General features: G+C 35.0%; 1 protein-coding gene across 1 annotated transcript in view; it reads left to right on the top strand.

Moving 5' to 3' along the window:
* LOC102803640 (cytochrome c oxidase subunit 7A1, mitochondrial-like) overlaps positions 1-13,417 on the top strand; it is a 36,737-nt gene extending 23,320 nt beyond the window's left edge. The window contains exons 2-3 of the mRNA XM_085495811.1: positions 7,722-7,808; positions 13,084-13,417. Coding sequence (XP_085351937.1) covers positions 7,722-7,808; positions 13,084-13,230 — 234 coding nt within the window. The 3' untranslated portion in view covers positions 13,231-13,417. The remainder of the gene's footprint in view (positions 1-7,721; positions 7,809-13,083) is intronic.
* Positions 13,418-13,800: the final 383 nt, after the last annotated feature.

The raw sequence follows: 13,800 nt of genomic DNA, 5'->3' as shown, positions 1-13,800 counted from the left end.
TTTGTTTCGACAATGAGCTGTTATTTCTGCGAACAATGTTAAATTATTCTTTGAATGCTCAGTTTATATTTTGAAAACAACTAAATTTTTGATTAAAAAAAAATCATGCCATTTTCCCTGTCAAAATCAAAGCATAAAGATCTTGCCAGAACATCGGTAAGTCTACTACCGCGTTGCGTTCACCACGAGGTCACTGAACCGTCATTAACGTATTTAAATGAGCCACGTGTAAATGCATGAGAACATGGCGGATGTCGTATCGGTTCGCGCATTTACATTCGACCGAAATCATTCGTTTACGATGAAACTAAGTTGATTATTACTTTCAATTTATAAAAATTCAACGAATTAAATTTTTGTGCGTTATTATAATCATTACTGAATAATAATCAACAATTGCAATACTTCGAAAACAAATAAGTTATTCACTTGCGAAACACAGAATGACCAGATTGTGCTACCGTGATAATTCGCTACCGGTACTAACCACTAAGCAATGTATTCGTGTTTGTATTTATTCGAAACTTCTTTTAGAACATACTTTACTTTTCGTTATCAACAAGATTATAAAAAAATAATGGATGTTACAGTATGTGAATTTTTTGGGGGGATTCAATTCCAACATTTTGCGATGCCTATGAACCAAAGGCCTTTCACTCTTCTCTGAGTGTGACACCTAAACCAGAGGTTTTATGGTGTATAAACTGGCACTAAATGAAAAGGCTGTTAAACCTTATTCAAATTTATAAGTACATGTTATTATGCATTTCATTATGAAAACTAACTAAATTAAATATGATCTTATTGACTCCCGTGTGCAAAGCACAAAAGATAGTCTTTGCAGTTGCCCTGTCTGTATGTCTGTCTGTATGTATGTATGTATGTATGTCACTTTTTTTGTTCCACCGTTATCTCAAGAACCACTAATCAAATTTTGGTGAAACTTGGTACATAGATGCTCTGGGATGATGCGCAGAGTTGATTAGGTTTTGGTAAAAATCTATGAATATTAATTACCTAATTTGCATGATAATTAGCTGATTTTTTAGCTGTTCCAAGACTGTTCCACTGATATCTGAAGAACCACTCATTGGATTTTGATGAAACTTGGCACATGGATGCTCTGAACTAGTGCGTAGATTTGATTAGTTTTGGGTAAAAATCTATGAATATTAATTACCTAATTTGAATGATAATTAACTGATTTCAAGCTGTTCCATGACTGTTCCACTGATCTTTGAAGAACCACTCATTGGATTTTGATGAAACTTGGCACATGGATGCTCTGAACCAATATGCAGATTTGATTAGTTTTGGGTAAAAATCTATGAATATTAATTACCTAATTTGCATGATAATTAACTGATTTTAAGCTGTTCTATGACTGTTTCACTGATTTTTGAAGAACCACTCATTGGATTTCAATGAAACTTGGCACATGGATGCTCTGAACTAATGCGCAGATTTGATTATTTTTGGGTAAAAATCTGTTAATATTATTAATTACCTAATTTACATAATGATTAATCAATTTTCGGCTTTTCCACTGATATCTCAAGTACTAATCATAACATGTCAATAAAACTTGGTACATATATGTCATATGACACTGCACAGACCTGATAGTTTTTAGGGTAATATCAGTACATATTAATTACCCAATTTGCATAATTAATTAATTTTCAGCTTTTGATATTTCAAGTAGTAATGATCATGTTTCAATGAAACTTGGTACATAGTTACTTGAGGACTGTGCAGAGACCTAATTAGTTTTTGGGTAAATATTTGTGCATATTAATCACCTTATTAGCATAATTAGTTATTTTTCTGCTTTTCACCTGATATCTCAAGTACTAATCATCACATTTCAATGATACTTGCGACATAGATATTCTAGGACTGTGCAGAGACCTGATTAATTTTGGGATAAATAATTGTGCCTATTAATTACCTAATTTGCATAATTAGTTAATTTTTTGCTGTTCTATGGCTGTTGCACTGATGTCTAAAAGCCACTCATTGGATTTCAATGAAACTTTTAAAGAGTACCCATCACATTTCAATGAACCTAGGACTATACACCACATTAGTTTTTGGTAAATATTTATGCTTCTTAATCACTTAATTAATATAATTAATTAATACTGATATCTCAAGTATTGATCATCACATTTGAATAAAACTTGGTACATAAGTGCTCTAGGACAATAGACAGCCTGATTAATTTTGGGTTAAAATCTGTTCATATTAATTCTCTAATTAGCATAATAATTAATATTTTGGTTCTAATCACATTTCAATGAAACTTGGTACATTGTGCAGACCTTGTTAGTTTTACACTTAAATCTGTTCATATTAGTTACCTAATTTGCATAATTAGTTTTCTGCGTTTCCATCAACATCTCAAGTTCAAGTAATTTTGAATTAATTTTTAATGTGTCTCCAATACTCTCAGCACATGGGAGTTCTTTCTAAGCTTTCTTTGATTTTTAATTATGATTATGATTGATATCGCTAATGACGTTTTCATCCAATATTAATTGTGCAATTGTTAAAATGCCTACCTACACATTTATTGTTTTTGTTTCTGTTGCCCTGAAATAGACATTTGTAAAAAAAAAAAAAAATTACAAAAATCATGCTTGATTAAAATTCAAAAAAAAAAGATGTAGTCATGTAGCCCCTTTCTGTTACCTGTTTTCAACTTCTTCCAAAGTAAAACTGGCGAAGCCTTGTAATTGCCATACAATCATCAACTGTGGGAAAACTTGTATGTTATTGAAAATCTTTATTTTGTTGTCTGTGAATTAATATAATATTTGAAATGGTGTAATGGTGCAAAATATTCTCAAACTGATGATGACACTACACTGCGCATTTATGCACAGTCAGTATCCCAATGCGCGATCACAGCTTACTAAGTGATGATTGTGGTTGAAATGGAAAACTGAATACAAAAATCCAGTAATATCTCAAACGAATTTCTGTCTGCTGTGAATGCATGTTTCATTGCATCAAATAAATAACCCAATTTTATGATAGAAGCTTGCAATCTTGTGCCATACAGGGTCAAGTGATTGAGCAATAACAAATGTGATTTTATGTATTAGGTCATTGAATGTATCCAAAAACATGGTACCAATGATCTGAAATTTCAGGAGTGCTCGCTGAAGGTTTATCAATCCTGCGTATTGTCTTGTTCTTTTTCAATCCTGCATTTCAGTTACTAGAATTCATACTAAAAAAATAGTTTCTGTTTTTCTTCTAATAATTCGTCCACTTTCAAAAACAAATGTTTTTCCATAGTCGAAATGCTAGAAGAATACAAAACTACTGTGATGTCATAGCGATACATGTAGGGCCATTGTCAATTAGTTCGCCTGATCAACACAGCGTTATACATAGGACTGATATTGAATCACGGAGAGTAAAATCTGGTGATACTAATCCCTAGAACCACTCAGATTGGGACATATGTCTTATGAACCCACATGTGTATGTCTTTGACTATACTTATTTTAACCTATTTTTTTTTTTTTTTTTTTTTTTTTTTTTACAGTGGTGCTGTGAATTGCTTCAATTTCGCAAGGTAATTTTTTCTGGGTTCCTACAACATGGAGTGTCGGACTTTATTGAAATGTTGTACACAAATATATCTAGAAGTGAAAATTAAATGGTTTACAGTATTTTATACCCATTAATAATGATTGAAATGCAATAATATCACTGCACTAAGAAGACTTCAAACAATTATTGTTACTTCTCCATTGAAGGGAATGAGCAGACCAACCTTTATCACAACTGGCTTTCTTAATTATTACATGTACTTACTCTGAAAACATAGCTTTTACAATTGTTTAAATTAACAGATGTTGTTCTATGTACAATGAATACATTTTAAATAATAAACCTTACTGTGTTAATAACAAATTGTATTTGACAACATGAGAATGATTCTGATGCCCAGTGGTGATGTTGAAACAAACCCAGGTCTTGGTAATATACTAAGACCTGATTAACAAAGAAGTCATGTACATCAAGGTTCACTCAGATTTATGAATGCAGTTTCTTGAGCAAGTATACATGTATGACAAATAGTTTTGTTGCACTTGTGTACTCTGAGATTCTGAACATGGGTCAGTGGAAGTTTTTAGTTGTCAGTACAAAACTAGATCATCGGAAATCACTTTATGATGAGTTGTAACCACAAAGAGTACACATTTATTCACCTGTTTGCAGATGTTCCTTGTACAACTTTATAATCAAAAAACGGGGACTGACATTTCATGTCTTGTTTCATTAAAATAACAGATTACCATATATAGTCATGTGAACTCATTAATATGCATAACCATTATATCTCAAACACTGTTGCAGTTAGGAAGATGAATCCTGTGTTATTATGACAACAGTGAACAAGAGCTTTGATTAAAATAACAGATGACCATATATGGTCATGTGAACTCATTAATATGCATAGCAGTCATATCTAAAACATTGTCGCAGAGCAGAACATGTAACTGGTGTCATTATGAAGACATTAAATGAAAGATGTAACTAACATTAGAAATGACTATATATGATTATGTAATCTCATTATTATGCATAAGAACATGGCTCATTATATATCCTGTAAACCATATTTCGATAACCAAACCAGGTAAATACATGGTACCAACTTCATTTTGACCTCATGTTACTGATAATTGAAGCTACCTGATTGTCTAACATGTGACCTCATTAATTATAAAACAGAATCTTGTCAGCTTGGGCCCCGGTGACGCCGCTTGCGGCTTTAATTTCTTTCTTTCTTCTTTCTTCCGTAACTTTTTCGTCGAGCTGTTTGAGAAAACAGCTGAATGGAATGGTCTAAAATCCTCTATACTAATAGTTCCTAATGTGAACTGGTGCACCTGACTTTCACAATGTGATTGGTCAATTGGTTCGGCAACCATATTGGATGCACATGGCACATTATATATTTTGAAAACTATGTCTTGATAACTAGACCAGGAAAATACATGGAACCAACTGAATTTCAGCCTCATGTTACTGATCATTCAAACGACCTGATTGTTTATCATGTGACCTCATTAATTATGAAACAGAATCCTGTCAGCTTAGCCTCTGCTGATATCGCTTGCAGCTTTAATTAGGGGCCCAAGCCCGTAGGGCTAGGCCCCTATTATTACCGTTCGGTTTTTTAAGGGCCCAAGCCCGAAGGGCGAGGCCCATATTCTTATCGTCCGTTTTTTTAGCTCCGCTGTCGACTTTGACGAGCGGAGCTTATCATATGAGTGATTGTCCGTCGTCGTCCGTGTCAATGTTTTACTTTTTCGACTTCTTCTTGAAAACAACAAGCCTGAATGTTTTGATACTTGGTGTATATGTACCTTGGGTAGACCTCTCTTAGGTTTGTTCATTTCATGTTGATATCTTCAATTCTCTAATTTTGGTGAATATTTTTGTCATTTTTGGTAAAAAGTGATGTTTTCGACTTCTTGTTAAAAACCGCAAGTGCAATTACTTTGATATTACATATATAGGTACTACATGTGGACCTCTCTCAGATTTGTTCATTTTGTAATGATATCTTCAATTCTCTAATTTTGATGAAAATTTTTGTAATTATTGGTAAAAAGTGATATTTTCGACTTCTTGTTAAAAATCAATAGTTCAATTGCTTTGATATTACATATATAGATACGACATGTAGACCTTTCTCAGATTTGTTCATTTTGTGATGATATCTTCAGTTCTCTAATTTTGGTGAATATTTTTGCCATTTTTGGTAAAAAGTGATATTTTCGACTTCTTGTTGAAAACTGTAAGTCCGATTGCTTTGATATTACATATATAGGTACTACATGTGGACCTCTCTCAGATTTGTTCATTTTGTGATATCTTCAATTCTCTAATTAATTTATTTTGGTGAATATTTTTGTAATTTTTGGTAAAAAGTGATATTTTCGACTTCTTGTTAAAAACTGTAAGTCCGATTGCTTTGATACTATTCATATTGTTCATTTTCTAATGATGTCTTCAGTTCTTTAATTGAAATGTGCATTGCTAACAGCGGAGCTATCTCAGCCGATAGGCTGCTTGTTCTTTCTATCATTCTTCCGTAACTTTTTTCGTCAAGCCATTTGAGAAAACTGCTGAACCGGATAATCTGAAAATGCTCTATACTGATAGTCCTAATGTGATCTGGTGCAACATGCTTCCAGAATTTTGATTGGTCAATTAGTTTGGTAGCCATATTAGATTGAAATAAAACTGGAAGTGACTGTTTGACCACTTTCTGAAGGTCCAGGCGTTTAAACAACTCATGTGTGTAATAGATATCAGCAATAAAAACTTTAGCAGTCACGTACTTTTCCCCGCCATTTTGTTTTTTCTAAAAGCGGCAAAAAACACTTAAAAATCTTCTTCTTCAGAACCGCCGAGTAAAATGCTCTTATATTTAGTACTTAGCTTCGACATATGAAGCAGATTTAAGTTTGAAAAATTTATTATGATTGGTCACATGGTTTGGCCACCATTTTAGATTTGTTCTAAACACGAAGTAGTTTTTTACTCATGCCAAACCCAAAAAAAGATTACAGATCAGTCACATGGTTTGGCCGCCATCTTGGATTTTAGACAAAATTGGCCAAAAGTTTGGGCATTTGCTTCTCAGAGGTGATTTAACCAATTAACTGATGATTTTGAATATAACATGTCTGGACATGAGAAAAATAATATATTTTCGATAAGTCACATGGTTTGGCCGCCATCTTGGATTTTAGGCAAAATTGACCAAACGTATTGGCATTTGTTTCTCTTGAATGCTGCAACTAATTACCTTCATATTTTGCATATAACATGCTTAACTATAGCTCAATACAAGAAAAATACAATAAAATCGTTCACTCGCATGATTTGGCCGCCATTTTGTATTAGGTATTACCAAAAATTACCAAAATATATTTTCGATCAGTCATGTGAATTGGCCGCCATCTTGGATTTTGTGAGAACAGTAAATGGGCAGTTACATGTGTGGTATTGGTCTGATTGGGGTGAAAATTTGTATGTGCTTTGATACTCCTGAGATACATTATTTCACCAGAAAGACACATGGCTAGGTCATGTGACTGGGTGCCCATAGGGTGGGGGTTTCTCTCACCCCATTAATACATGTATGCATAACCTTTACATCTCAAACACTGTTGCAATTAGGAAGATAAAACCTACATTATTAAGATGACGCTAAACAAGAGCTCACACTAAAATAACAGATGACCATATATGGTCACATGAACTTATTAATATGCATAACTGGTCATATCGGAAACACTGTTGCAGAACGTTACATGCGACCAGTGTCATAATGAAGGCATCAAACGAAAGATGTAACTGACATAAAAGAATTCCATATATGACATTGTAACATTATTAATATGCATAAGCACATAGCTCCTTATATATTTTAAAAACTATATCTTGATAACCAAACCAGATAAATAGAAGGAACCAGCGGCACGTCAACCTCATTGTACAAATTATTCAAAGTACCTTAATGGCAATCCAGTGACCACTTTAAATACGGATTTTGTCTGATAGCCCCTGTGATGCTGCTTGCAGCTTTAATTAACACCTGTGATCATTTATTTTGTTCTTCACCGGACATTGTAATAGTTATTCTTTCAAATGTAACTCCAATATTTTCTTTTACAACATAGGTTATTTGCAGCTTGACTAGACGGTTCTCCACATCAGTGAGGACTAAGGCTACAAATCGTGTTTATAACCAACAGAAACATTTCCAGGTAAGATATTTACTATACGGTGTATAATTTAGAATTACCATTTTTAACCACATCTCTGCATAACGCACTGATTTCAAAATGTGCATAAATTATAACCTGGTCCTTTTTCTGTCATTGATAAATCTTGGAGCATTGTAGGTGTCATTCTCATTTTAGGCGTAAGCTAGGGTGAAAGCCCTTGATTTGATTCTATACATGCCACTAACATTTTACAGTCCCAACAAACAAAACATAACAAAAATGTAATGCAATGTCCATTGGCTTCAATTTTGTTGGTAATGACAAGTGAAGTGCAAGTTTCAAATAAAAACAAACACAGGGATATTGCCCAGTGTTAAACGATCACAGTAGTGTCACGCTATGTAGCAGGAATGTATTGGCACCTTATATCATTACAGGAACTCAAATGCGGGGCTTGTAATACAAATTAAGGGAAGAGTAGGAAATCAAACGGGCGGTTCACCGCGGTAATCACCGCGGCTCTCCGCGGTACACCGGGGAGAGCCGCGGACTGCTTATAATTAGGGGTCTCTACCGCGGTGGCCACCGATACCGGTTGCAACCGCGGTCGTAGGAAAGGTGTGAAATACGTACTTAACAGTTTCCTTTGTGATTCCATGAGTCTTTGTTTCAAATAGCTGTTTTTAAATCGAGCAGGTTACGAGCATCGCTGGCATGGAAATACTAAGCATATAGTAATATTATCGGCCCACGTATTTTATTAATATAAAAATCCATAAGTCCAATGCTGTATACGAATTGTTGTTGCGTGAAACAATGTTGTATTTTATGCATGTATTTATCACCAATTCCAAGAGTAAAAGTCGTAACTTTCGAAGGTACGAGTATTATGACTCGTCCATACATTTCACTTACGTTTGTTACACCACAGGGAGCCCAGGAACTATAATCAACTGTAATACGCAGTCTCTATGAGCGGTGGGGGGGGGGGGGGGGTATCAGCTGGTATCTAGTGTAAGAAATAGACAAGGGATGAAGGCTCCAGCCAGCTCACATTTTTTAAACTCGAAAAAACAGACGAAAAAAATAAAAAATAAAATCTAAAAAAAATACCAGATTGAAGAATATTAGTTGCTCCTTCGAATTTCGCCAAAGCCTTACCTACATTTTGCCGATATCTGCAGAATAAATCAAGAAAACTACACAAATTGACTCCATTTAGGAATTCCTAACGGTTAGTCCGAACGCACGACACCGTTGGAGGCGTGGCCTGTTCAGCATTTGTCAACAACCAATCACAACCCCCCCCCCCCCCCCCGCTCATAGAGACTGCGTATTACAGTTGATTATCGTTCCTGGGCTCCCTGTGGTTACACTTGAATAAAGTCTACCACATGAAAAGAATGTTATTTACGAAGTGGGTTATCATTAATGTTTATTCTTTGCCTGTATCGCATTCCAGACAAAAAGTTCAAGATCGGTAAACAAGAAATGGACGAACTAAAATGTCTCTAGCGTTTCACGTGCGACATGATTATTAAAAAAAAAACAGAGTTAAGCGGTCATGTACGTTCTATAAATCTAACCTTGCACACATAATCTTGTATTGACGTGTTTTTGTTTTTTGGTCAAAAACGACGTTGCCTTTGAGGCTTTCAGTTAACTCTTCGCGAGAGTTTACCGATTTTTTGAACAAATGTTAAGTAACTATATCGTTTGCGTCAAACTGGGTGGCCCGAATTTAAATGTCAGTGCGTGAACTCATTGAGGTCATTGCCCATTGCCGCACGTAATTCAAACACGTGGTTATTAGAGTTCAGTCGAAATGTACGTGAATAATGCGATCGAAGTGCGCTGCGAGTTTATTATAGAAAAAATTAACATTACGCATGATATTGTATGTTATTGTATGGTTAATATTACATATTCACTCTATTTCGAATAAAATAATTCACCGATGAGTCGCAAGTATTTAAAATATTTTCTCGACTTTCGTTAGACACCTGACTCCGGGACCTGACTATCTATTTCAATGATTTACTAGTAAATGCGCCCATGTTTATATTTGCGTAATAATTACGAATGCAACGCATTATCAAGTCGGTAATATTGAAATATTCACAGACCCAATAGCCCGGGTTAGTGTCCCAACAATAATAAAAATAACTTAGTTTGCGTAATTATTATAAAAGTAATACATTGCAAAGTTGAAATATTTAGAGCCCGTCCAATACTGTAAACATATTTGCGTTATTAGAAAAGCAGCACACTAAGTAAACGATGTTGAAATATTCAAAGCCAATACAGAGTTGGATACAAGTTGTGTTATTACAGTACCGCTGGATATGATAACAAATTTACGAGATCGAAGCGCGGACCAAGAAAGAAAAGGGTTGCTAAGGTAACGCGCCAGTTCAGCGCGTGACTTGGGGGTCAAACTTCGGTCAACACACACTTGATCTCAGCATCGCCGCGTAGCAAGTTTCGCAACGTACTTGAAGTTCAATTGTGCCCCAAAATGATGTCGACGATCACTCAATTGTCGCAACGCATGTTGTACCAAGTCCATGATACACCCCGTTTCGACTTTGGCTTGCTTTTTCTTCTTAGTGCATGTTCTTGTTCACGTAAATGCGACCTCTCACCAATGTATTAAAACACTTTGAATTTATACTTATGCGTGATTATATTTGGTCTACGCGAAACATTAATCTTTTTAAACATTTTCTGAGACCATGCATGATATATATTCACAAAATAATGCGATCTTATTTTATATTATGTTGATCTCTACGTCTTTCTGGATCGTTTTGTGATTTTATTCCAAAGCTCAGGCAAATATAAAAAATAATGTGAACTATTATAGACTAGTTTCCTAGCTTTTGGCTCAGCCAAATTGGTTTAATTTTTCATTGGAACTTTGTGATCCTTTTAATTTCCCAGTTCTTTGTGTTCATTAATGGTCTTGACAATAAGTGTGAATTGCTGTGCGAGCCCACCGCGGAAGACCGCGGTCAGCCGGCGACATGGAATCTATGCATAAATTTGCATAAAATGCGGTCGACCGGCGAGCACCCACCACCACCGCGGTAATGACCGCGGTGCACCGCCCGTTTGATTTCCTACTCTTCCCTAATCAACAATTGCCACCAGATAAGAGTAAATTCAATGTCAGAAATCACTTAAAATAAATCAAAATCATCAAATATATATTTCAGTGTTCTCCCCAGGAATTTAAACCACTGTGGCGGCCTAATTTGCATATCATTTGCATATAATTTACATAATAATAGAAATTGACCAACGCACATTTACACCCACACAATAAACAACATATATTTTCAAAAACAAAGTGGCAGATATTTGTTTGCTTTACACAGTGTTATAAACACTTTTATTTTGGGCACTTTTGTAAGATTAATGAGCTCCGTCACAGTGCAAATATTTTTTTTTGGAGTCAAAAAATTACGTTTTACAACATAGAAGAGTTTGAATTTAAAAATGAAACATTCTCGAAATGCAAATGCAGCAGACTAAAAAGAAACAAATAAATTGTAAAAAGGTTAAATGAAACTCATCTGAAACGTTCCAGCCAGGATTATGTTCAAGACTTTCATGATCTTATTTACTACAAAATTCTCCTCCAAAAAATCGACCACGTAATTATTTGGCGGATTGCTGGTTATTATTCCGACCATCAGTTTCTACAACGTTTACATTTACAGTAAATGAACGAACAAATAACACTTCCAAACAATCATCAAAATTACGACGTGACATAACTTACTTCGCGATGTTATACACCGGTTATACCAATAATTTCTCTTACTCAGTCATGATGCCATGCAAAAATTAAATACTTCTTTTTTTTATATGAAAAAAACGTAAAATTTGAACTAGTTTTATCGGGAGAAATTATTTTTGATCACTCGATCACTTCGTGAAAAACACAGACCTGCCATGATAGTTGTGACGCGTTAGTTGACCGCATGTGTCCTTTGACCATGTGGGTCAAAAACGCCATTAACCAATCAGAATGCCGCATGGTAATGCCGGTAGAACCCGAAGTTTTCTGAATGATCGTGATCATAAAAATTACATTGCGGAAGTAAAGCGATGTCGTAGCACGATGTGTTGGTATGGATTTCAGATGAAAACTGCATGATGGTTTTTGAAAGAGGTGATTAGCAATTTTTGAAAGATAAAAGAAGTCTTGAAAGAAGAATTTTTACATAATTCACGATGATAACAGTTCAAATGTATTTTACCCAATCACGCAATAAACACATTGTTTTTTCTTGAGTAGCGTAAACTGATCGTGAACTCCGCTTTGCCCATGTTACATCGGGGTGGAATTGATTTTGAATGAATTTTAGCTATCAATCTAAAGACTGCATCTATCGTCAGAAAATATTTACTTACAAACAAAAAGGTGCTAATTTTACAAAGTTGACTTGTATTGTTTAAAGCCGATACCACATCGCACGACTATGTCTATTGTTTACAAATTATTATCCACGACTGGCAGGATGCTTGTCGGTCGGTACGCAAGTATAATAACAATATTACAATAGTCGGATGCGTTTCCGTGGTGGTCGCTAATTTTGAGTGCCGGTCGGGCCGACCAGCGTGACGAGATCCCCAATGAAAAAAGCACTGTGGCGGTCTTGCTAATCACCGTGGCGGTGTCAGACCGGTGTGGCGGCAAATCGAAGCACTGTGGCGGGACCGCCACGCTGTTTACATTCTGGGGAGAACACTGTATTTACATATTACAGTCTGTAATTAAATTCAAATTTATTTATCTAAAATGTCACAGCAACTTAACGGTTGATGGTACAAATAATAAATTACAGCAATACGCCAAATTATTATATGGTCAATTAATAAGATCATGAAATTGATGAACATATTCCTGGCCGAAACGTTTCAAAAGCATCTCATTTTAACCTTTTACAATAGACATTAATATTGCAACAATAATTTGTTTGTTTCTGTTTTTAGTCTGCAGCATTTGCGTTTCTAAATTGTGAAACATAATGTGTTGACTTAATTAATGTTGAATATTAATTAATATTCATATATGACATAGATCATAAATATTCATGAGCGCCCGGCACTCCCATTGGGCTGGCGAGATCCCTGATAACCTATTGCCAAGAACAGGTGGCATACTGTCACTGGTCAGTAGTGTTAAACTGCTTCAATTACCCAGTGTGTTTGTGTTTTCAGCATACAGTATACCTTACCAGACTTTAGAAATTGGTCATTATATGTGATAGTAATATATTTTAATGTTTGTGTACACTTGTAGGCAAATAAAGACATACCAGTTCATCTGCGAGGGGGCAGTATGGATGTACTCCTTTATCGTCTTACAATGGGTGGCACCGTCTTTGGGGTTGGCTGGACATTATATGCACTATGGAAAGCCTCATTCCCACAGACTCCAGCTGAATAGTTACAACACAGTACTCAAGTGTAGTTTACTGTATTTGTGTGTTTTACCTTGTATTAAATCCAATGTATTTATCTGATTATACAATAATGGTTTCTTGGGTGTGTGTGATACTTACATTCTAACTAGGTACATTACCATTGTATAATGCTTTGCATTCTGGAATAAAACTCTAATTGTTGTTACATGATGCTAATTTGTTTGTTTTTAAATAAAAAGTGTGATAAAAATAGTGTAGTTTTTGCAAAATGGGGGAGTGATCTCACCGAAAATTAAACTGTTGTGCTTATTGTGAAAGTTTGGGTTACTATTATAATATTCATAAGTTAAAAATGTACATAACACATGGCCTGGTAGATAGTCATGGCGTCGTGTGTTGTCTTGGAAATGGCAACTCAATGATATGGTAACCTGAAGTTGAACAGCACTGTTCTAGAATAATAATGGTATAATTAAAAAATGGAAACAAACTATCCAATCATTTCCACTGACTACAATTCCAGTCAGGTGAAGGTTGCTTCCAAGAGGCACAAGTTGTTTGTTTTTCACAGTCATCTACTTTTTCATAAATTA

Source organism: Saccoglossus kowalevskii, chromosome 2, assembly GCF_978046115.1.
Source record: "Saccoglossus kowalevskii chromosome 2, keSacKowa6.1, whole genome shotgun sequence".
NCBI lineage: Eukaryota > Metazoa > Hemichordata > Enteropneusta > Harrimaniidae > Saccoglossus > Saccoglossus kowalevskii.
The sequence above is the reverse complement of the archived record's forward strand: the minus strand, read 5'-3'. Positions and strand labels throughout refer to the sequence as shown.